Source organism: Nematolebias whitei, chromosome 5 (genome assembly GCF_014905685.2).
Source record: "Nematolebias whitei isolate Nwh7 chromosome 5, NemWhi1, whole genome shotgun sequence".
Classification (NCBI taxonomy): domain Eukaryota; kingdom Metazoa; phylum Chordata; class Actinopteri; order Cyprinodontiformes; family Rivulidae; genus Nematolebias; species Nematolebias whitei.
Window position 1 is genome coordinate 37,023,773 of NC_056502.1, and position 24,992 is coordinate 37,048,764.

General features: G+C 40.2%; 3 protein-coding genes across 4 annotated transcripts in view; 1 reads left to right on the top strand and 2 right to left on the bottom strand.

Moving 5' to 3' along the window:
* Positions 1-500: 500 nt before the first annotated feature.
* Positions 501-13,941, bottom strand: dcaf13 (ddb1 and cul4 associated factor 13). Its single transcript, XM_037677146.1, has 11 exons — positions 13,766-13,941; positions 13,197-13,396; positions 12,994-13,101; positions 12,754-12,843; positions 12,520-12,675; positions 12,300-12,377; positions 12,109-12,191; positions 10,997-11,161; positions 7,637-7,772; positions 1,478-1,641; positions 501-964 (listed from the first exon to the last, which is right to left on the bottom strand). Exons 1-11 carry the CDS (start codon positions 13,833-13,835, stop codon positions 877-879), a joined length of 1,338 nt encoding a protein of 445 aa, XP_037533074.1. The 5' UTR covers positions 13,836-13,941; the 3' UTR covers positions 501-876.
* Positions 13,942-16,303: 2,362 nt separating this feature from the next.
* On the top strand, positions 16,304-20,458 carry LOC119410236 (mitochondrial folate transporter/carrier). The gene is made up of 7 exons (XM_037677147.1): positions 16,304-16,727; positions 16,841-16,991; positions 17,096-17,181; positions 18,599-18,753; positions 18,988-19,101; positions 19,194-19,339; positions 20,061-20,458. Exons 1-7 carry the CDS (start codon positions 16,529-16,531, stop codon positions 20,182-20,184), a joined length of 975 nt encoding a protein of 324 aa, XP_037533075.1. The 5' UTR covers positions 16,304-16,528; the 3' UTR covers positions 20,185-20,458.
* A 603-nt stretch (positions 20,459-21,061) lies between these two features.
* Positions 21,062-24,992, bottom strand: part of LOC119410237 (collagen triple helix repeat-containing protein 1-like) — an 8,967-nt gene continuing 5,036 nt past the window's right edge. For both annotated transcript variants that reach the window (XM_037677149.1, XM_037677148.1), the window contains 3 exons: positions 24,576-24,794; positions 24,272-24,488; positions 21,062-21,204 (listed from right to left, as the gene is read on the bottom strand). In XM_037677149.1, coding sequence (XP_037533077.1) covers positions 21,062-21,204; positions 24,272-24,488; positions 24,576-24,794 — 579 coding nt within the window. The remainder of the gene's footprint in view (positions 21,205-24,271; positions 24,489-24,575; positions 24,795-24,992) is intronic.

Sequence of the window (24,992 nt, forward strand, 5' to 3'; positions counted from 1 at the left end):
GTAGGTGGTATTGATGAGCCAAGAGCAGCTTGTACAAGCAGACCTACCAACAAAGCAGACGTTACCTCCTAAAACCTTTAAAGTTCCACAGTTCATTAATGTTTTTGACATAAATAAAATTCCTGCCTGAAGTTATTAAATGCTACTGAAGCTATAGGTTTTACATAAATAACAGCTTGTATTGGCTTCAAGATATTTGTTTTACTAGAAAGATGGTTTCAAGGTTTCAGTGAAAATAGTCACTGGGAAATGACAAAACATCCATCCAAACCTACAAGTGATGCTTCTCACAGTAAATGTATTCATTTTAAATATGAAGGGGAAAACCCAAACAGGTTATGGCAATAAGTCACTCTTATTTGTGATATTTAATTGTTTACAAGGCTCATCTTAGGTTCTGCTTTTTTTTTTCTCCAGCAGTTGACTCTTCTAAGAGAAATGATCCATTTCCACACTGACACAGTTGAGGATTGTTTATATCAGACGACTCGGATGGGTCGTAGTTAAGATTTTAATTGCATCTTTTTATTAAACAAGGTACTAACAATACATTTCTGGAGCTGCCACCATAAAACAAGTGGCTACAAGTGTTCATACCTGTGGACAGAAAATAAAGACAAGCAGGGAAATGATGTACTTCAGTGAGCAAGAACCCTGAAGAACACCAAATTCAAAACAGGATGTGAAAAAGTAGCTTGTCTTTAATCTAAGCAACATCAGGCCAATATGGTTTTCTGTCTCTATTTACTGTGAATGTGCAGCTGTATTTCAAACAATGCTGGACAAAGCCTCTTCTTTTGAGTCCTCAGGACAAAGTAAGAACATTTCTTGACGCAGTTGTGATCATTATCTCCATGTCTTGGATTAACTTCTGCTTTATTTCACCACAGCTACAACGTTTTTCTCCCTCTCAGACACCACAGGGACTGCTCCTGGCTTGCTGTGTTTACGGACATTCATCTCCCTGGAAAACACAATTACAAACAGGAAAACGTGTGAGTAACTCAAACTGCTGTCGAGAATAATCGGAAAAGGAGAGAGCGAAGAGGAAGAGACAGCAAAGTAAACAAAGAAGACGGAGGAACGGACTGAATGTGAGACTGCTGACCTATCAGCTACGTCAGACTGAGCTAATGCGTTTGAAAAACAATGCATAACGCAGAGATTTTAAATCCTCCGCAGCTCTTTCCTATGTGTGAGGTATCATCCTTCTGTCACTAATTAGAAAATAAGAGGCACAGACAAGCTCTGATTCAGGGCCAGGGCAAACTGGGACAATCAATCCACCACACAAGCTGTAAATGAGTATGTAATGCCCACTGAGACCACGTCATAGTGGCCGGCCCCATCTGTGAAATTTTCCATTAGGCTGGTGTGACTGCTCAGGTCAGATTGTTCCTGGCAGGAGCCCAAATCACCATGAGGAAATCTCTTTTTTATTTTTCCAGGGAGTAAATGAGAAAAGCTGAATACGCACTTTCGCCGGCGAGCCTCCCTCATGACCCTCAGCTCGTTCCTCTCGTTGAAAATGCTCTTGGGTAGATGTCGGTGATGAGAAATGCGCCTGATTTGTGGGTGATGCCGGAACTTCTCCTTCAGCTTCTGACTGTAGTTGGTGGCCGCCTTCTCTCTGGGGGACAACTGCAGCAAAACAGAGAAGAGCGATCGTAACATTTCTGAAGAAATTTTACATTTTAAAAGATTACTACCCCAAAATCCCAGCATACATCACTTTCTCTTCTCTAAAGCCCAGTAGTGATTTGGGACTTATGTATTTAATAATCTATATGCCAAAGTTTTGATGTACTGTATTTTTCGCTGTATAAGTCGCACCCTTTTACATAAATTTGCAAGTCCTGTGACTTATACACCAAAGCGTCTAATATACATCCCCCCCCCCATATTTATAACCCAATTTTTGGCTGAGATCTGATGATTCCATTCATTCTGACATGGAATATATTGAACACTACCATTTTCAGCCACTAGTGTGCGCTTGAGTAATATGGCAAGCCAAGTGTCTCATTAAAAGGCAAAAGTGGCTATTAATGAGACATTTGGCTTGCCATACCAAGCCACCTTCCTCTCGCTCCAGAACTCCAGGCGCAGACGTCAAATCAGCTGCATTTCGCCGCGTTGTCCAGGCGAAATGCAGCTGATTTGACCATTAAAGTGCATCTATTAAGGAAAAGTTCAACTGAGACACACTATAATTTCAAGCAAACAAATAATTATTTTTAGGTGGTTATCTTGGTAAATTCTTGTTAAAGTCCTCACGTGCATGCTTCCGCAGCCACCATTTGGCAGCCAATCGATTTTTGCCACAACATCGGCCCACATTTCCAGGTGGCCAGCAGTGACGCATAATAAACGCGACTTACGCTGCGAAGCGACGCATTTATGTTTTTATTTATTTATGGGGTTTTTTCCATTTGGACTGATGTGACTTATAGAGCATTGCAACATGTACAGTGAAAAGTATGGTGTACGGCAGTAGGTAGTGTAGGGATAGTGGGAATAAAAAATTTGTTAACAAATATTTTAAAGTTTAAACAGCACAAAAGCTGGTGTGACATTGATCCTAATTGAATATTTATTAGTAAAACCCAACAAAACATTTACTGCAATTGTGTAAGAGTCTTTCGACTGCTTCCTTCTTCAGGGGTCACCACAGTGAGTGAACTCGCATGAACGATCTGGCAAATAAAAATAAAAAATGATGCTGAATGCCCTTCCTGACACAAACTGGCCTCGAACCCACAACCTTAGGATTACAAAGCCTCGGCACTGACCGCCAAGCTACCGCAGCCCCTTTTACTGTAACTGTGCAAAAACTCTTTAAACAATATCTAAATGTCAGTTCAGACAAGTCAAACTTTCTGTTTAATTACTGTAAAAAAAAAAATTTATGATGTTTCTACTGGGGAAAAAAAAAAAAAAAAATTATATATATATCTTTAATTTATTCAATCATTTAAAACCTTCTATTACCAAAAATCACACCCCACCATTCTCAATTTAACCACTCACGTTTATACATTTTTGGACAAATTACCGGTATGCTAAATTTGTTAGAGGAGTGATTCAAAAAATTGTGACAGAAATAGAAGAAAAAGAACTAAATAAAGCTGCTCCAGTGTTTTGTGCTGCACTATGGATGAAAATAAGAGCCCGACCAATATGGAAATTTCGGCAGTCGTCGATACTGATTGGGGGAGGAAATCAATATCATGGTTTTGAGCTTTGTCCACCCACAAGAATCTATGAAAACAGCAAGTGGGGTGGGGCTTGTTTATTTAGCGCAGCTGTTAGCAACCATGAAGCTAAGCTACAAGTTTTCTTGTTGAATATCCATTTTTTGTTGCATTAAGATGTTTTAGTTAAACTGTCTTTAAAACAATAAACCACAGGAACCATGTCAGGCTGAAAAATACTTTCCTTTTAAACTTCATTTGCATTTTTCCTTCTGCGAGTATTACAAATGAAAAACAATACAAGGGTGTATATAAATGATCACACTGTTAAATGTTTTCTGCATTGTGGTGTTGAATTTAATAAATTAGAACCAATTTTAAAATATTGAGAGTTATAGATCATGTTATGCTTGTTTAGGTGATGTTTGGCCAGAAAACAGAAAGAGCCTCAGTCAAAGCCAGCTAACCAGAGCTTTGTTCTTTTACTACCGAGTTGTTCATCCATGATTTGACACTGGAGGTGAATAAAAAATGGGTTACATCAAAATATAAAATTCACATAAATATATCTAAGAAGCACTTTAAGACCACATTTCCTCTCTCTGCTGCTGTCTTTACTTACTTTACCTGTTGATATTTGTAATTACATCCATCTTAACATGTGTTTTTTTGTCTTTCCTCCAATAGAAAGTACACCTGGACCTGTCATTCTGTGTTCGTTCCTCCTTCCTGTTCCTCTCAAACCCAGCCGGTTGAAGCAGATGGCCGCTCATCCTGAGCCTGGTTCTGCTGGAGGTTTCTTCCTGTTAAAAGAGTTTTTCCTTTCCACTGTTGCCTTTCTGCTTGCTCAGGATGGGAGACTGTGACAAAGTGAAGCTTCAAGTCAATCTGCTGCTTCCTTAGATAAGAGAACTTTTACTAATTGTCTTTTATAATATATGAATGTTTCTGTTCAGTGCCCTGAGACAACTTCTGTTGTGACTTGGTGCTATATAAATAAACTGAACTGAATTAAAACTAAGGGGAAAAAAAAGATTTCATAGGGTCAAAATATGTCAGCCTTGGTAAAAAAAAATCTACTTTTCTGACATTTTGTAATAGAAGTTAATCTTCTGAAGGTGATCATATGCTGTGATCAAAAGCTGCAGCTACCAAACAGACGCTGTGATGAGATTAGAGAACATCTTGATGTGTGAGGTGTTTAAAGACTACGTGGAGTGCTGGTGGACTTTAGATGCCAACAACTTTTTTGGGAGCTTTATTTGAAACAGCTTCGGTCGGACTGTCTGTAGCTGCAAGCAACTGGCTGGCATTAGTTTCTCATCTCAGCACATCTACTGCAGCAAGAAAACATTTCAGTTCATGTCCTCTGAAGCAGAAGTCATGAGTGTAAATGTAAGCCATTTTATACATGCGTGCGAGAACAGCAGGTTTCTCCCAGCTGCACAAAGAAGAATGGTCCATGCTGGCTCTGATTTGCTGAATTCATCCCCACATATGGCTCAGTGGTCTTGAAAAACTAACTTGTAATTAATCTTGCAGCTTTTCCACCAGCTCCGGCTTCAGTAGTATTAGCAGTGTGGCCTGGGAGGGTGGTGGGGGGTAGAGGCTCCACACTCAGGTATGACATGAATCCAGGAAAGCTCTACTGCTCAACTCAAGCAGTATTTGGTTCATCATTAAAAGTTGAACAGTATGCAGTGAGTTTAGCTTGACAACATAAGTCATTTAAAACAAATCAATGTCAAAAAGTAGAAGCAGCAGCACCCCTCCCACTGGTGGGGACTGGTCTTTCTTGGACTGCTCTCCTCTGAGGCTTTTATTCTAATGAAAAGCAATGATTTGTCTCAAACTGAATTTGTTGGACATGTGCTGCTAGATGCTGATCCTGTTGTACTAAACTAATTCCCCTTGGATGCCACCGTTGTTTGAACAAACTCAACCCAACACGAATATGAGACAGCAGAAACTGAGTTTGTAAGGAAAGAGTTTGATCCATAAAAAGCTGCAAAAACTGAAAACATACTTTAAAAAAAAAAAAAACAATTGGAATAAAGGCCTGGCAACCCTCAAAGGACTTGGCTTGCCACCTTCCATGCCTCAGTTTGAGACCAATTATCTTTCATGGATATTTGACAGAGTGGAACCCAAACTCAAGCGGTACTACAACATATCATGCTCAGTGCATGTACCTAATTTAAATACAGTATTGTCAGGGGAATTTATGTAAAGGTCATGGATGTACTCACTTACTAATGTTAAATTAATGTGTGTGAGTACGAGTTGTTTTGTCTGAACAGAGAGGAGCCTGCACACCTGATGAACTCCAAGGCCTCACAGCTGGAAAGCAGATGTTTGGACCTCGTCTCTGCCTGATGAGCATTTTAAAAAGACTCTTCTTTCTACTGTCTGTGGAGCAGACCTTACAACTGGAGCTTCATGTAACATCTCATCTGTGTAAGCCTGTGTGTTAACTCTGCTCCCCCCCACTTGCAAGGAGTAAAACTGGGTTGAAAAATCTCGTATCCTCAGAATGGCTTATTAGAGTAATGAGATGATGATGATAGGATAACAACAACATTTTAAACAAAGATCTTACGATCTGTTCAGGCTCAGAATGACTGTTGGGTCTCAGGTAATGATGTATCAAATTTTGGGTCAGTTTCTTTGAAATCAACTGAATTATAACCATTTTTTTGTGGTTTTAAAGTCGGCGGCTCTAAAGTGTCTCTAGGTGTGAGTGAGACAGTGAATGGTTGTTTGTCTCTATGTGTCCCTGTGATGGACACAGTGACTGCTGGATATGGGCACCAGTGACCCAAAAAGGAAGAAGCGGGTAAAGCAAATGATGAATAGCTGTGGCAGCCATTTTGAATTGTGTTCACTACAAACATTATTGTTTACAGACGTTCATCCAACAGTGTTTCTATAACTTGACATGGCGGGGCGCTCGGCTCGTCCGTGATTTTTGTCGACTGGGCTGGGGATGGACAGAGACATGTCCTGAGCTGCGTAGCGCGCTGCTTACACCGACACTTTTGGAGTGGGGGGGGTTCAGCGTGAGGGAAGAGGCTGCCTTTAGCTTTTTAGCTAGCGCACCTGTATTGCAGGCCGCTAGCTCAGCACTATGTCAGTGCCGACAGGTGTGTGTGTTTGCGGGGCTCGGTAGACGGGGCGGGGCACCCCGTTTGTATAATGATGGGGGAAACACTGTCCAATGATTATTGTTTGAAAGTTTCATTAAAACTCCTGCAGGTCACGAGACATTTTAGTAACAGCGATAAATCCTTGTGTCGTAATAATAAAGGACATTATTGTCCACATTTCACTTTTTGACAACAGGCAATAAATATCACAAACATGTCTACAGGTGGTTTTGGATTGGGGGAAAAAATCTGGTGAAGACCACTTTTTGATGGCGCAGACCCAAAATAGCACACAGCAGCAGGATGAGGCAGTTTCCAGAAGTAAATCAGCAGAGCTGGACATAAATATACATATTCTGAGTCTTTGTTTTAAATACAGAAGGAACCAACTTAAATGGTTTTGAAAGATGTGGAAAAAAACAGTATAGCAACAGTCAGATGAGTCCCAGTCCGTCCAGCCTTTAGACTCACACCAAGACTTGATTCAGCATTTCTTTATAATTAAAACCCCTCTCAGTATAACTCGATTCTTAATGCGCCATTATGTTCAAAGTGGGCTCCGTTTAAGTGATTGGCCGATTTAAACTGCTGATAGGAGCAGCCCTTGTCTGATCTATTTAAGTGCAAAGCTTGCAAATAAATCTTCTTTTACACGGTGACAGAAAAACAAGTGCCAAACGCAGGCCATTTCCACTATGAAGCTGCATTAAGAGAATAAGCAGGAGGGAATCTGAGTAAGAGTGAAAAATGACTGCTGGGGATGGCACACAAGATAATCTATATGAATTAGATGAGACCGGTGCTTCAACAAGCTCCACGCGAGAGCTGAGACATCACTGATGTTATGCAGTTCAGTTATAACAGCTCTCATGAAGATGTCGAAATAAATTGTCAGAAATTTTTGGTGATTTAAAAAAAAAAAAAAAGAAGACAAATGATTTTTTTTTTTTTCTTCAGTTTTTCAGGACTTCCTTTTCAACAAGAGTCGGCGTGCCAATTGGTTGTCCAGCGTACTTATTGAGAGTGATCGTAGCCTCGGTCAGCATCCATCAGTGCATTTGGCAGCAGTGGAGCTGTAGCTCCTGGCAGAGTGGCCCACTGTTACAGTGCTGAGGTGGGCCAAGAGCCAAGGCTGTGCAGCCGACTCATAAAAACATCCGACATTTGACAACTCAGGAAAATGCATCTGATGATCAGCATCACCATCACAAACTACCCAGACAGCTGCCAAGAAGCAGCATTTACTATAAAACCATAAAAACACACAATGTGTAGCTGGAACAAGACGGCGCTCACCACTCCTAGTTTCTCCGCTGCGTTGGCCTTCCACAGCCGGATGTTCATTTCATCAGAGCCGCTCAGGATGTACTTGTTGTCTGCGGACCATTTTACGCAGATGACGTGTTGCATGCGTTTGGTGTGGTACACTTCTCTGAATTTAAGAGAAAAATGCAACGTTAACAACAATGTATCACTATTTATACACTAAGCCAGTTTTTGAAAAGACTGAAGAGGTAAAACATTAAACTGAAACCAAAAAAGTCCATGCTCAATAATCCAGGTATACAATCCAACAATTTTCAGTCAGGTCATCTGGACAGTTTCTTTTGTTTTTTCTGAAACGTTTCACCTTCCATCCAGAAGACTTCATCAGTCAATGAAACGCACAACACAAAACTGATTCTTCCCCCAAACAGCTTACTCCAAAGTGGAACAAACCTGTTAGGTTGGTGCTAAGATGGTGTCTTTGGCACGCCCCCTCCTATGTTGCTGACCCTCTTTCTCGTTGACAGTCATGTCAAACTGGTTCAAAACAAAACTGAATCTGATTACCTGAGATGTTGTTAACTGAAAACAGACACCCTTTAGTGCTCTAATAGAATATATCACGAGTCTACTGATATAAAACAAGTACGTAGAACCACACAAGTTTAGGTGTCTGACCTCCTACTTTATAGCTCTGCAACATTACATTACTTTGATTTATTTCTAATGGGGTCATTATTGTTTATATGCAGGAAGTTTGACATTCAGTCATAAGCACATCATGATTCTGAAACATTTACTAGAAGGTAGAACAGTAAAAATAAATTTAAAAAAATGTGTGGAGTTTTTTTTTTTATTCAATTTAAATAGTTTCTCTAAATGTGTTATTTAGGAACACAAGAGTTGTTAGTGTAAAAAATGAAATAGTTTATATTTTTAAGCCTCTTGATTAAGTTTTCCCCCCCCACAGTTAAAAAGAAATAGCATTTTCTGTAGTATTACTACTGAAATCTCAGTATTATGACACTTTTACTAAGAAGAACAATCAATGCATTTCAAAAAGGCCGGTCTCTTCCAAACATAGATCCAATTTAATGTTTATCAAAACACTTTGTGTTCATAGCTGGAACAGAGGAAATAAAAATGAACTCAAAACTAAACCTCTGACATGGTACTCAAATTCTAACTAAATTCTAACCAATGGTGGAAGTGTGTGTGGGCATGTGTGTTTTTTACGTCTCTTCTTATCCCCAAAACGCTCATAGCAGAACAGCTCAACTACAACTGATCTTGTAATAAAGCTTAGTAACGACCTCAGCAACAGAACCTCACCGACTTACACAAGGTGAGGTCAGAGAACAAGGCCAGGCTGGTTCTGGCAGATCCTGATCACCACTCCATGGTGAGTTCAGGTTGCTTCCATCAGGATGCAGGTATCTGCTGCCCAGATGTAGAATGAACAGACTGAAAAACTCATTCATCCCTGTAGTGACCAAGCTTCTCCATGAACATTGATGATTTCTGTTATTTTAATGTCTCAACGTCTTGTCTCAGGAGTTCCCAAACGTTTCCATGCCATGGCCCCCCCAAACAGCATTAGCTTCTGGCCGAGGCCCCTCTCTCAAACCCACAAACAATGCTACAAAATATGTAAAGAAACTTCAACTTTTAGAATGTTTGAACTTTTATTCACTATATTCTATTAATTATTACAGCTGCTGAGCATAAAAATGTTATTAACATGTTTTAAACACTGTATTATATATTATATTATATTATGTATTATATTCCCACTCAAGTGGCGCTGAAGTTTCGAAGGTTTTAAACACTCGTTAGTGAATGTCTCCAGACAGAGGACACATTTTGGACAATCACGGCCATTTTTCTGTATGACCATAAAGCATAATGAATGCTTCCTCATACCTTTAAATTTTAGCTGGCCACGAGGTGTTTGTTTATTTTTTGCAGCAGTTTCCACCACAGCTGGGCTGCTGGTCAGTTCCTTCAATATTTTTAGAAACTTCTCCATTTCATCCTTGCTGTGCTTGAAGAGTAAAGCAGCTTGATACATTTGACTGGCAGCCAATCAGAAAGATGAGCATGGGGAAAATTTTTTAATATTATTAAATATATTTTAAAATAATTACTGAAAATATAGTAATTTTTTTTTAAATTAACATTTTAATGTAAACTTATTTTTTGTATTTTTTTGTTGTTGCTTTTTAAAAAAATCTTCTTCTCTCCAGCTTTCTGAGGCTACCCTAGCGCCCCCACTTTGAAAAACACTGTCTTGTCTAGTATGGATGTTTTATGTGCATACTGAAACAAGTTGGGGATAAAAATAAAAAAAAGATTCTTGAACTTGAACAACCTTTGATTTGTTACTAGATGCATAGTCTTGAAATAGCCTTTAGAAGTTCACTGATGAAAACCAATGTTTGAAGTTATAGTTCCACGTTTTTTCATTCATTCAACCTTTATTTAGGCAGGTTAATCCCATTGAGCCTCGAGGACTCATTGACAAGAGACTTGGTTTCAACAAAGTTTGTTTTTATATGTAGGAAACAATATGAAACAAACATGGCATGAACGTTTTATTAATTTTTTTATTACTGATATTTATTTATAAATTAATTAGGCCCTACAGACAGATTTGTAAGCACTGGAAGTTCTGCTGAACTGGAACTGGTTTCCTTTTTCCTTTGACAATATTTATACATTTTTTTATTTTGTTCCCTTTTTGGTAAAACTGTAATAATAATAATAATAATAATAATAATAATAATAGCAATAACCTTTATTTTACCAGGTAGGTCAACTGAAAAGCAGTTCTCATTTCCATTGATGAATCCACTGCATGTCTCAACATTATAGGTGGAAAAAATTTGGTTAAATCATAGAGCATGAAATAAAAAATTAAAAGTCACACGTCTCTATAAAATATTGGGAGTTTCATTGTATTGATGATTTTATTTATTTGTGATTATCTTTTACCCAGTAGCCCACTTCTGAATAGTACTTTTCCAGTTATTTTAAGTGAAGGCTCCTCAGGACGGTATAAAGGAACATATTCACATTCGAGGAAACTCGTTGCTCTTCGAGGGCAAAAAAATGCAGTGATTTCAAACTCAGTGAATAATTGTTTTAAATATTCATGACTATAATATTGATCAAAATAATTGTGATTATCATTATTTCCATAATTGAACAGCCTTATGCAATAAATACCTGATAATGGGTTTACAAAGAATACATATGTTTGTGGTTAAAATGCTGGTGACATGCCGTTACATCCACTCACTGTTTTTTAAGAAGTGTAATTAACAACAGACCTTATTGCAATCCATTTCTACCCAAAGCGGTTGTTAACTTTTGTCGGCTGTCACTGACCTGCTGCGTCCTTGATTCTTGGGGAAGATGCGAATGGTTTTGTCAAAACTGGCCGACACAAACTCCTGTCCGGTGGGAGAGTAATCAACATCCAGTACTGCAGAGACGTGGTCCATATGTATCTTTGTGGGCTTTTCAAGGTTCCTCATGTCATATGTGTACAGGCTGATGAGGCAAACAGAAACCAATGTTAGTCCTTCTGATGACACGGTAAAAACATCTGCAACTTGAAAAGCGGACTCAAATAAAACAAACCAGTAAAGAGTGAAAGTGTATGTCTGTTTAAAGGCGGGAGGCTACAGTACATTTGGTTAAACATTACTCCATATACATAGGCCTGTTGCCATATACTGAATACTGTAGTATTCCTGAATACTCCATCTGTACTGTTTTCTAAGCTTTTTTATTATTTTCTATTGTATGGGTGTACATATGGTTATGTTATGGTTTTAATTTTACTTTATTTGTGGGTGTACACAGGCTTATGTCTTATGTAATGTTCTCATTTTTACTTAATTTTTACTTTATTTTACTTTACTACTATTCGCACCTTATTTCGAAGCAAATTCCTAGTTTGTGAACCTCGTTCATTGACATGGCAATAATAAACTGATTCTGATATAAACAACAAATCAATTAATTGCATGATAAATGAAAATTATCAACCTCATTTTCATTTATCGGCTTTATAATAATAATAATAATAATAATGTCATCACAGTATGTTTCCATACAATGGCGAAATTAGTCTCTGCATTTAACCCATCCACCACCAGGTGGTGCAGAAATCATTCCTTTGTCTCTTTCTTTCTACTGAAGACACGCTGCTCGCTCCCTCACTATCCATCCTTCAGTTCAAACAGTCTTATACTGTCATACAGTGGTCAAAAAAGGTACTACACTCAAAAAAAAAATTAACCAGCATTTCTTATTAAATTTGACAATAATTATTAATTATTGTCAAATTTCAAACAATATTATCGTTTATCGCAATAATTTCTGAGACAATTAATCGCCCAGCAAAATTTGTTATTGTGACAGGCCTACATGTACATAAAGAAGGCTTTTAATTAGTTACATGGCTGAAAATAAATTTCCCTCCAAAGACTCACTTGTAGTCTTCATTTGCACAAGTAAAGTGATAAGCTTCCATGGGGTTCCAGCACAATGTGTTGGTCCTCATTCTCATGATAACCTATAGAAGAAAATTGACAACATACACTTATCACTTTCTTCTTAAGAAAAAAACAAGAGAAAGAAGAAGAAAACCCGACATCAATGCACGAGCTGTGCAGTAAACTACCTTTTTAAGCGGTGTTGATTCCCTCATGTCATACAAAACTATACTTCTGTCTGAGGCGCAGCTCCCAAGAATATCTGTCTGTGAACAGAGAAACAAACTCCTTGTGAAGAATCGACAGGATGTTTGCTTACAAAAAGCTCAATAATTAACATTATTTATAAGTTTACGGTTGTGTAACGAGCAGTAATAAGACCTGCTCTGAGTGTGGTGGGTACAGTACCTCCACAGGGTTGAAGCGGACAGAACTGAAGCTGTCTACACCCCAGGTAAAGGAGCGGATGGGACTGCTCCTCTGCTCGTCCCAGATGTCCACCTGCTGGCCACAGGTTGCAAACACACCCTTCTTCTGGTGATGGTCCAGTCCTGTAAACACAGTCTACAAGAGATTCTCTTACATGAAGTGATAAGTCATTATTGTATAAAGCCTTACTTATTACAGCAGACTTGATCTTACTTTGCCCAGGATAGTGATAAGTGGCTCTTCTTCCTCTCCATAACCCGGTGCTTCCATTTTCCACTGCTTAATCGTTTTGTCATCGCCCACCTGTTTAGATCAGACATGCTGGATGTTATTATGCCGGTGACTGTAGCCCTTGATCACTTTATCTAAGGCATTAGATCATTGGAATGAGGTTGAAATATTAGTTGAAAAATTGAATGTGGGGACAATTTCTTAGACGTCAAAATTGTTTACCGTAAAAAAGGAGGTCCCACAGTATCTGACGATGATTCCCCTCACAAAACCTTCATGTGCTTGCAGAGTGCGGACACATTCGTGCTTGGTGAGGTTCCACACTTTCACCTTCAGATCCAGAAACAGATTCAGGACCACAGAAATTACAACTAAATACATTTTAAGGTCTTTGTTCTGAGCGACTGTTCCACTCGGCAGTGTACCTCTCCATCACAGGAGCCTGACAGCAGGGTGGAGAGGTTCTTGGTGTGCTTGGCCATGCAGTTCACCCCATCTCTATGGCCGTCCAGGGAGGCCAGGAAAGGCTTGGCAAACACCCGCTCCAACTTTGTAGCATTCAGAGCTCGTGTGTACTCTCTGCTCACCTCGAAAGGATGGAGGGAGGGGTCGTAGTTTCTGGGAACTATAAAAAAGGAAAGCATCAAGGCATAATTCTGAAAGAAGAGTCCAAGCATTCAGATGTCTGGCTCCTTACGTCATCTCATAATGTTTTTAACGTATTACTCAGGAATAACTCACTTTAATTAGGAGGAACGCACTAAACCAAGAACTTGACATTTACAACTCTGCCATTGAGATTAAAAACTTAGTATTTGTCAGTTTTAACAAAAAGTAAATGTTCATATTTTTTTTACTGTATATGTTTTAGAGTGACTTGAGTAGAGTATAAGTTCTTATTAATCGTCCTTGCTCCAGCAGAGGAACGGGAAATCTTTTTCAAGTAGCTAAAAATGTTGTTTACCCTCTCGGAGCAGTAAATTAAAACACTTACCCCGCTGAATGTCGTATTTAGTCTCCCGGACATAATCATCCGGATTTCTTGAAAGAACTTTGACTTTCATTTGGTTGCAGAACAACACGAAGAAACCTGAGAGAAATTGTTATTTTTCTTCTGTGAGAATAACGTTAGCATAAAACGCTGCCATGCGTTGTTGAAGTAGTCCGCGTTGCATTGTGGGATGTCAGGTCCTCCTCGTTACGTCACCAAAAAAAAAAAACACATCTGTCAAGTTTACGATATTAGCACAATGTTAAACCGGAAACTTCACCAAAACAATACTTTCTTTCAGGGTCTACTGAAACGTAACTGTTAGACAGTATGCAAAGTATTTTATACTAATATATCACTGTTCATAACAGAGAAAAAAACTCAGGCTTTAAATACTGGCACATAGGACTAAACAAACATGACTATTATGATAATTATTCCAATGTGCAAAAATAAATATGTTTTGATTAAAATGCATTCAAAGCAAAAACCGATAAAAAAAAATACAGTAATATGAATTATTTCATGCTGTAATTTGAATGTAGTGCAATTTGTTGACTTTGATTTTTTAAAATTAAATTATATTTTGTAATTGACTGAATTTGGTTGTTTTAAGGGGCATGGCTGCCTCTCAGGGAGAAGATCACAGAATCACCGACACAGCGAAACATCTTTCTAGTGGAAGATTGCATGATCTTTCCTTACATGTGTGATTTTTCTCCTACTTCAGTTACCTCCCTCAGACCAAAAACATGCATGTTAGGCTGATTGGTAACTCTAAATTGTCTCCAGATGAGTGAGAGTGTGAATGTGTGTTTGTCTCGTCTGTCTCTATGTGTCCCAGTGATGGACTGGAGACCTGTCCATGGTGTACCGCCTCCAGTGACTGCTGGATATAGACACTAGCTCTGTGTGATTCAGAAAGATACAGTGGATATAGAAAATGAATGGGTGTGTGGTTGTTTCGACCACAAGTGGCTGAGGCGAGCTTCCCTCGTAGGGTGCTCAGACTCAACTTTAAGATAAGGTTAGAAGCTCATCATCATGAGTCTGAGCCAGAGTCTCCTCTCCTCATCAAAAGGAGACAGCTAAAATGTTTTGGGCATGTCCTCTTGCATGTCTCCTTCAAAAGATTCATCCTGCTGGGAGAAAACAACAAGGCAGAGTCAGAACTCGCTGGAAGGATCCTCTCTGGCCTGGAAATGTCTTTGCAAACGCCAGGAGGAGTTGAATGATCCAAGGTCCTACTTGAATCGTTATATTCTACCATGTTCTTGTTTATTTCTTTTGGGCCTTGTAAGTATTATATTTCTTTTTCACTTTTTGATACTTTATTTTGTACTTTTATTGTATGCTTGTTTTTAATGAGTCGAATCGGTTTTTCTCATCCTGAACATTTCATTGCGTTGTTGACCTCGTGTCAACCTGCATATGACAAATAAAGAATATAACGTTGCTTTTGGTTTGGCTTTATATAGATGCAGATAAATTGGTACCCTTCCACAATAATTGGAAAATGCACAACTGATCTTGTGCAAGTTTATTGGCTTCATTAGTCCCAGAAACTTCTCCCAGAAAGTTTGGAGCTTGTCAACATGCATTTTGCTTACCTCCTGTCTGGCTTTTTTTGTACTTTTCTGTCAATAGTGGCACCCCATGTGGGTCTTCTTCTATATAGAGCCCCATAATGACTCAAAATGAAACAAGTGGTACAATCTGCAAGTGCTCTACCTTGTAGTTCGGCTTGAATAGTTGTGCATGGTTTCTGTAGCTTTTTTAAATCTATCATCAGTACAGTGTGTCTGATCAACCTGAACCTGAAGTCACATCTCTTGCATCCATGTCCTGGGCTGGGAGGTTGGCTACAGTCCAGTGAAACCTATACCTTTAAACGATACTGGCAGCTGTGGTCAGAGGATTATGAAGCCTTTTTTATGAGATGGTCTTGTAGCCTTTAATTTAACGTGGTTAACTGTGATGGTCTTTCTGAGCTCCTCGCAGCTCTCGCCTTTGCTTTCTTTGCTCCATGTTGAGTGTTGGGAACACAGTAGCATAAAACTACCCAATGGCTGTTTGCAACCTTTAAATCAAATGAATGGCTGATGAGAAGCTTGAAGGCTATGATAGAGTCAAAGTTTGAAACATGGTAAGGATTATTAAGGATAAATCTGTCTGGACTATTTCAGCATACCTTGGTAAAATAAACAACAAATAATGTATTTTCACATTGTTTTGTTCACTTTGTCACACACTAAAGGCATATTCAGGCAAATAGACAATGCTTTTACTTTTCAAGAGAAATTAAACATTGTTTCAACAAGCTACAAGGGTACCAACAAACGTATCCGTGTCTAAAAATAAATACAAATGAAGAAGTATATTGTATGTATCATCAAAAACTCTTTTGCAGTCTTAGAAAACTTTATTGTTTAACAACAAAATTCGCGGGCTGTCAAAGACGTGTTTTATTTTGAAAATTCAAACAGGAAATGAAAAACAGGAAGTAACTTCCTGCGGCTGCGCAGAACACTGAGCGAGTGCTTGTAGTTGTTAACGGTAAACCCTGTCGTATCTGGGGAGTGCTGCGTCAAAACGCCGTGCAGTTCTTGGCCTGCAGTAAAAATGAGCGCCCTTTATGGCCTCGTTGTTTTATTGAAGCGCTGCAGCAGTTTTAAGAGGTCGGCTCTGTTCCTCAGAGTAAATTAAGGTCGTTTTGAGCACGCGCGGCTGTAAACTTGGCTAGCTTCCGCTGAGTTTAACGTCATCATGAGCTCCGCTCCAAACCACGGGACGGTTACCGAGACCGGACCGCCCAGGAAGCGGGTCTCCGCAGTCTCTGTAGCCGGAAGTGTCCAGCAGGTGTTCAGCCATGTGAAAGTAGAAAACCTGGTGGCAGGACTCAGCGGGGGGGTCGTGTCCACGCTGGTGCTTCACCCGCTCGATCTCGTCAAGATCAGGTTTGCAGGTAGGAATAAGCTGTTAGGAACATTATATAACATGAGCTTCCGGTTGTTTTTAAATATGCACGTGTCCTTTGTGTTATTCTGCTGCCTAAACACATCACGTGTCTTCTAACAGTAAGTGATGGCCTGGAGTTAAGACCCAAGTACAGTGGGATGCTTCACTGCATGAAGAGTGTGTGGCACCAGGAGGGCCTGAGGGGTCTTTACCAGGGGGTGACGCCCAATGTTTGGGGTGCTGGAGCATCTTGGGGTTTCTACTTCTTCTTGTACGTACACCTGTTTCACTACAAGTGATGGAGGATGTGTTCAACAGTAATGGTGACGTTTTCCTGTGCCGTGCTGCGTGACGCCTCCTTATGTTTCCTTACAGTTATAATGCGATCAAAGGTTACACAAAGGAAGGGCGACAGGATGAACTGAGCGCAGGAGAACACCTGGTGTCAGCGGCCGAAGCAGGTTTGTTGCAGTCCAGTTTGAACAGACAACCCCCCCCCCCCCCCCCCCATATCATCAGCACACAGCCAATACCAGCAGGGTAATGCAGGTATGAGCTGATACAGATGTGTGCACAGCATCCCTGGTCAGCTCACATCAGTCTGGTTCCTGTTCATGGAAACAGGCGTAGGTAGTTAAAGAAGCGTCCTCAAGGATTTCTGCTGAAACTGAAGGCAGAAAAGATAAAAACCTTATTAACACGCTCACACATGCCAAGTGCAACGATGTCCCCTGTATTAAAAGTAGATCGATGGGTCACAGTTTTGAAATTTCATTTGTCAAGTAGTCTACAATAGAGTGTAGTCTTTCTGGTCCTAATGGCCCATTATTCTGAAGAGACTCGATGATGCTTCAATGGTTTTTGTACATTTTACACAAATTGCAGGTGCACAAGAAACGGCTTACCGGTAATCCTAGCTGTAATTGCTGTCACAACCTTATTTATTAGTTATAACCTATATTTATTAAATATAGGGTGGTGGTGGCGCAGAGGTTGGAGAAGGTGGGTCTGTGATCGGAAGATCGTAGGTTCAACTCCCTGTTCTGACAACAACAAAAATGTGGGTGGGAAAAGTGAAGCACCCACACCTGCCTCCACCCTCATTTGCCCCACTCTGAACCCTTGAGCAAGGCCCTTAACCTCCACCATCTGCTCCCCCAGGCGCCCTAGATAGCAGCTCTCTGCTCCACACCGAGGGCTGTGGTAGCTCGGTGGTCTGTGGTGTCAGGGAGGGCATCTGGTGTAAAAATAATTGCCAGGTCTTCGTGCGACTTAGTTCACTGTGGTGACCCCTGAAGGAGGGAGCCGCTGAAAGAAATGGGGGGGACTATTTATTATATAATACTACAAATGTATAAACAAGGATTTCAGTTAATTGACTTTGTGATTTTTGACTTTTTGATGCTATTTGTCTAATTTCACCACTCGGAACAGATCAGAGTTGTTGGTTTTTCAACACCTACTGTACTTACCTGATGCGCCTCCATGTTTAGCTTCTTAATTTGTATTAAGAGATAATAAAATGGAAACAAAGTCCAAACACACAAAATAAATCCATCACAGAAGGACTTTGGTCAGCGTTGTTGTTTTTAAATGTGCTATATAAATCAAATTAACATCGACAGACCTTGTCAGCTATTTATTTGTGTTTTAATATTTGCAGAAAGAGCAAGTGTAACACGGAGGCCTTGGGTCCTTTCTATAAGCTTAATTCACCTTTCACCTCTTGAAAACACTGTTATGTTTGACAAAACATATAAATTAATATAAGAGTTTGCTCAGCGAGCTACCTGTGTCAACACTAAAGTGTACCTAATGAACTGCTTCAACCGATTGTCTGAACTTCACAGTGACTTGATTCCTGCTCCTTCTCCACAGGTATCCTGACTCTTATTATAACCAACCCGATCTGGGTCACTAAAACCCAGATTGTTCTGCAATACAACTCTGACCAAACCAGTAAGCAGTACAAGGGGATGGTGGACGCTCTGGTTAAGATCTACCGCAATGAGGGCGTCCCAGGACTGTACAGGGTGACACTTCAGTTTGTTCTGGGGCTCAGTGCTTTAATGAAGGTTATGTTAGCTAAAGGTTAAACAATAAGCAATAATGCTGCTCTGCTTCTGTCCAAGTTCCACTTGGAATTTATTTTAGCATTATACCATCACTGGCCACTAGAGGGCACCAGTAGTCATTTAACTTTTGTAGCTGTGCTGGTGCATTCTTTGTTTGTTCAGAGAATAACTTGCTGAATATGTGTGTTAAAGGGTTTTGTTCCCGGTCTGTTTGGTACCTCACATGGAGCGCTGCAGTTCATGGCCTACGAAGAGCTGAAAAGAACCTACAGCAAGTACAAAAATGTTCCCACAGATACAAAGTTGGTGAGTGAAAGCTTAAAGAGGGGAGCCCGTAAGTCAACGGTCAGTTTTCCTGCTCTGCTCACCCTTTGTCTCCATTTGTGTTTTATAAACAGAACACTCTGGAATACATCACGATGGCAGCATTATCCAAACTGTTTGCTGTGGCCACAACGTACCCATATCAGGTGGTTCGAGTTCGCTTGCAAGACCAGCACAACAAATACAACGGAGTTGTGGACGTCATGAGTCGGACGTGGAGGTACGATGCTGAGCCGCTCACAGCATGGCTGAGTACTCCGTCACTGAGGGGTACACTGCGAAGCAAGTTTCATAAAGTACAGCTTTCTTCTTTTAGCCCGACTTGACAAAGCCTAAAACTCCAGGAAGAAATTAAAGGCACTACAACAATAGTTCGAACGTGTCCTTGTTAACTCAGACTTGCAGATTTAAGCATGATTTATTTATTTCTCTGCTTAAAATAAAACAATCCAACAAATAAAGTTATAAAAAGATAATCAAACTGCTCTCACCAAGTCTTCATTCATAAAGAACAGCAAGTTCAAAAATTCAACTTCCTTTTTCTTAAGAACATGCTTAAGATTATTTAACTAACAAGATTAGAATGGCTAGGCCGATATATTTATTGAAATGAATAATTATATAGAAATACGTCCTTGAATAAATTGTTTGTGATGAAGTTTGATGAATAAAATGTATTCATTTATTCAACACGTAAATGTTGTGCACTGATTGACTTGAGCTGTTAATGCCGTCTTCTAAGCTGTATTATCTGATCCAGATGTGAACACCTGGAAGTAAAAGCTTAACTGTTGCTCTCTCGTTTATCTATTGACGTCAAACCCAGATGTTTTCAGTCTACAAAGTAAAGGAACTGAGCTCACTCTTCCTGTACTTTTAGTAGGAAGAGTGAATGTGTGTTCCGAGTCCGGTTGGATTGAATCTCCCGACTTTCTCTGCAGGAACGAAGGCGCCAAAGGTTTCTACAAAGGCATCGTTCCCAACTTGATCCGCGTCACCCCTGCCTGCTGCATCACCTTTGTGGTTTACGAGAACGTGTCCCGCTTCCTCCTGGGGACTAAATAAACCCCGTCGTGGACTCACGCTGACATGGAGCCACGTGGAGACAAAGCAGGGACTGTTCCTGTTTGGCTGTTGGGTTTGTGGAGAAGAGGAGGAGGGACGCTGCCAAGTGAAACAAACGACCAACCAACAGCTGGATTAGTTTTTATTTAAGTTTAAAATGTATATTATTTGTGAATCATGAGCCTGTGATTGAAACGCACAGATACAGGTTGGACAGTGCGGCAGTTGTTTACAATGTTTCTTGGCAGCAGAAAGAGAAAAAACAAACCGTGGAATATTTAAAATCGTTTTGTTGACGCGACGATGTTCTCAGGTCTCTTGTTGCACGTGTTCATATTAGTTTCTTTTACACTAGTCTGTTGTGAAAGGCAGCAGTGATGGTGGTTTTTGTTTAAAACACATCCATTCTTTCAAATGGTTTTGCTCTAAATTATGTCCTTTTTAAAACAGTTTTTAATAAAAGAAGTTTATTTAGCTCGATATGTAAGCACATTAAATGTTATTTAGATATTGTGAATGTGTGGTCTGTAGATCTGTAAACCGTAACAAGCAGGAGTATCTTTTAGAGTTCAAATCTTTTTAAAAAAGGTCTTTATTGACAGTAATAATTGTAAAAACACACAACATGGAGTATAAACACTGTAAATGTTAATGGCTGTTAGCCACCAGCAGACTCGGCTACAGTACAGAGTGTTTCTAGCAGACAGAACCACACTTTTGTTTGTTTACGGGCTCGTCAGCTGGAAGTTAAACGAAAACATTCAAGTTACAATCAGTGAAGCTGCGACGCCTCAGAAAGCAGAACCTGATCGTTTGGGAGGGCCAGATAACAGAACGCTACAAGGACTGGACACCTCCTCTCATGTAACTTTGTCTCTTATTTAGGCAGCTCCTCGATGATAATCCTGGAGACAGAGTTCCAGCCTGTAGATGCGTCGCCTCTGGGATAGTCTGCGCAGGTCCCCACCCACACGGCCACATCCACCAGCCCCGCTTTGATGCCCTCACACAGACCTTCAACTGGACAGGAGGACACAAAACATGGCATTTAAAAAAAAAAGCTTTTGAAATGTGTTGGGGCTCATGTGTTTGAGATCACTCTTAAGCCAATGGTTCCCAACCCCGGTCCTTGAGGAACACCATTGTGCGCATTTTGTTTTCTTGCTTTGACACCTGATTTGGGTGAACAGGTGGCTTCAGCAGAACTTAAAGTAATTACTGTAAATCACTGAATCAGGTGTGTTGGAGCAGAGAAACAACTGAAACATTCAGGATGGTGTTCCTCAAGGACCAGTGTTGGGAACCATTGCTCTAATCTACTACCACACCTTATTTCAAGTTGTATCCGTAAAGTTAAGTGCCCAGTGGTTATTCAAATTTTGTCCAGTAATTAATTAGATATTTTTTGCCAATACCAAAATGTCCCCCTTGGACAAAGTGAGACGCTCTTCTGTTTACAGGGTTTGTCAGTTCCGTTTGCTTCAGTTTGATTCATTTCCAGTCCTTAGGTTTAGCTGCCAACTAACGTTTCCACTGATCATGGAGAAGAATGGCAACAATCTTTCAGATTGAGCACATTTCTGTATCGAGCCGTTTCTAAGAATGCAGGATGAAACGAACATTAATTACCTGGTTCTATGTGTGAACTGGTAGAACTTTGGGTTCTTAAGAGTCACAAACAGGTCAACACGTTGTGTTGAAGCTGATGGCACTCGAACAGTACCTGTAAACTCTTGTGCAGTGTTTGAGTGATCACTTGGATTTAGGAGCAGCAGGAGAACAGTGTTTCAGAGTTCCTGGATTGTTGTTGGCATTAAAATAACACCGTGGTGAAGACTCAGTCATGTAGGACATGGTAAATTCAAAAATGGTTATAAAAAAACAAACTGGACTTCTATTCTGCAGCTGAAGATGTTTTGCTTTCCATCCAAGAGGATTTATCAATAAAAAATGTAATTCCTCGGATGAAAATCCAAATGTCTTCAGCTACAGAATAAAAGTCCAGTTTTGTTGTCAAACCTTTCTTTGGATTTAAAATGCAGTACTTCAGTTGTCTATATAAATGTACAATACACCTGGTGTGAATGGTTGAGGTAAGTCAACCAAATATTTTCTTATTTCCACTCTGGACTCCTTCTTGGCCAGCCAGTCAGATTTGACATGTCTGTAACGCCTCCTTTAAGGAGGTCCAGGGAGCATCCTTACCAGATGCTCAAATCAACTGGCGCCTCTCAATGAGGAGGAGCAGTGGTTTACTCCGAGTCTCTCCCAGATAACTTCTCACCCTCTCTAAAGGACGGTCCAGCTACACTGAGAAGAAAACCTAAATTTATTTGCTTGTATCTGCAATTTCACTGTTTCGGTCGGTTGTGGCCATAAATGAGCGTAGGAATGTAGATAAACAGCTTCGCCTTGCAGCTCTGCTCCCTCTTCACCACAACAGACCGGCACAGTGTACACAATACTGCAGAAGCTGCACCAATCCGTCTGTCAATATCACGCTAATGAACAAACCTGAGAAATTCAAACAAATCCCCCCCCCCCCCACTCTTAGCACCTTTTTTTCCAAATACTGAGCTAAAATTTGGGGTGGCTGTAGCTGAGTCATCTTCAACATATAATCTGAGCACTAGCAGATGATGTGAGATCTCACAGTATTGTGTTAGACTGCACACAAACTGACCAGAGCAGCTAGAACTTCCTCCCCTCTCATCATGAGATGATCTTAGTGTAAAACGTCTAGCAGAAAGAAGGTGACAGGCAGTATGCAGAGGCATTTTTTTTGTTGTTCTTATTTTGACTACTGTCGATCTAGCTCAAAAACAAAGAGTTTTTGTGTTAATGTTTGTAATAGTTTATCTGCTTCTGTGCCTCTTTCCTGTGGGGTCTCGCAAGGCTCTATTCTTAGACCCCTTGTGTTTTCATTGTATCTGCCACCCTTGAGGTCTGAGGAAACATAGTCTTTCGTTTCATTGCTATGCTGAAAATGCTTAAAGCCAAATACTTCTTGCTTCGTTCACCCTCTGTTAAAATGTCTTGATGACATTAAGGCATTGATGGTTTCAAATTTTTAGGTTGCAACGATCAAGCAACTGAAGTCATTGTGTCAGGTGTCCCTTTCATGTCTCCAGCTTGTCCAAAATGCTGCAGCTCGGCTCTTCACAGGAACTCATAGGTTTGATCATATTTCACCAGTTTTGTCCTCCCTTCACTGGCTCCCTGTACGTATTAAAATTGATTTTTAAATTCCCCTGTTGACCTTTAAGTGCCTAAATGACCTTGCACTCGCATATCTCTCTGATCTACTTCAACTTTATGTTCCTTCTCGGGCGCTGAGATCATCAGACCAGCTGCTTTTGGTTGAAGCTCAGAGGAGATCGAGCTTTTTCAGTCATGGGCCCCAAACAGGAACAATCTGCCCCCCAACATTAGACAGGCCACTTCACTTCCTGTTTTTAAATTTCCTAAAAACACACATGTATTCACTGACGTTTAACACAATCTGATCTGATTTAGTATTTTATCGTTTCTCATTGTTTTTGTGTTTTTATTTTTGATACTTTTAATTACATCTTGTTATTATTATTATTTTCTTTAATTACTGCCTTGAGGTTATCGTTAAGCACTTTGGTAACAGCTGCTGTTTCAAAAGAGCTTTATAAATAAATTTGACTTGACTTGACTAGATGAGTGAATCTGGCATCTGCTGTTGCACATTCCACCTCCAGCTGAATAATTCAGATTATATCCTGTATGCATTATTCATGTATATTGTTTCATCTAGCATTTCACAAGATTTATGTGGTTAAAAAAGGCTTTTTCTTTATTCAACTTTAAGCAGTTGAAGCACAGACACATCAGATGAGATCCCAGTTAAGATCCTTCCACCCCCGTGTTGACCTTTGGAATATTTTGTACTTCTTTTTTTGGTTGTCTCCATATTTAAGGCTGTGTAACTCTACAGTCTCAGATTTCCTCAAATCATATTCCTTTAGAGCCGTGTTACATTATTGCATCCGATCATTTTTAAATGCGTTGGTGGTTCAGAAAAGCGACAGCACGATAAACTGGTAGATTTTGATCATACCTGAGGACGTCCTGTGGATGTTGATGGTTGAGTTGAGTTCTGGACTGCCCTGGTCGAGGTAAATGATGGACTCTACAGGCAGGGGTCCGGTGCACTCTGCTCCGTTAAAGGTGAAGTACCACCTCTGGCAGCATGCGTTCTTGCACTTGAGTCGCAGCGAGCCGCTGAAGAGGACTCTGAGAGCGCTGTCTGAGCGCAGCTTGGTGAACGTGCAGTCCTGAGACACAGCATGGGGTCAGTTGTGTGCAGGTGTGGAACATGTATGTGGGTCTGCATGGACTGGGAGGCCCGTGGAGATACTCACAGCCACTTTACCCAGGTCGATCCCATAATTCAGGGCGCTCCAGGCACACTGCTTGTAGTTGGGTTTCCACGGCTCCTCGAAAATCTCGCTGACACATTCTCCTTTTTCACCTTTCAGCCCATCACGGCCCGGGATACCTGGAGTCCCTGGAATGCCGTTGGCTCCAGGGTTACCATCTCTGCCAGGGGTGCCTGATGGGCCTTGCATGCAGCTGCCATACTGAAAAATAAAAACAAAAATAATAAACAAATAAAACAAAGACACCGTATCTTAACAGATCAATCTTTTATCACTTGCTGTTGAGAGGTGAAAGGCTGGCAAACAATGTGTTGGCTTGTGTGTTAAAGGTCTTGTTTGTACTTCGGTCTGTTAGCGAAATATCTCATGAATCACTGGATAGATTTTTATGAAACTTTC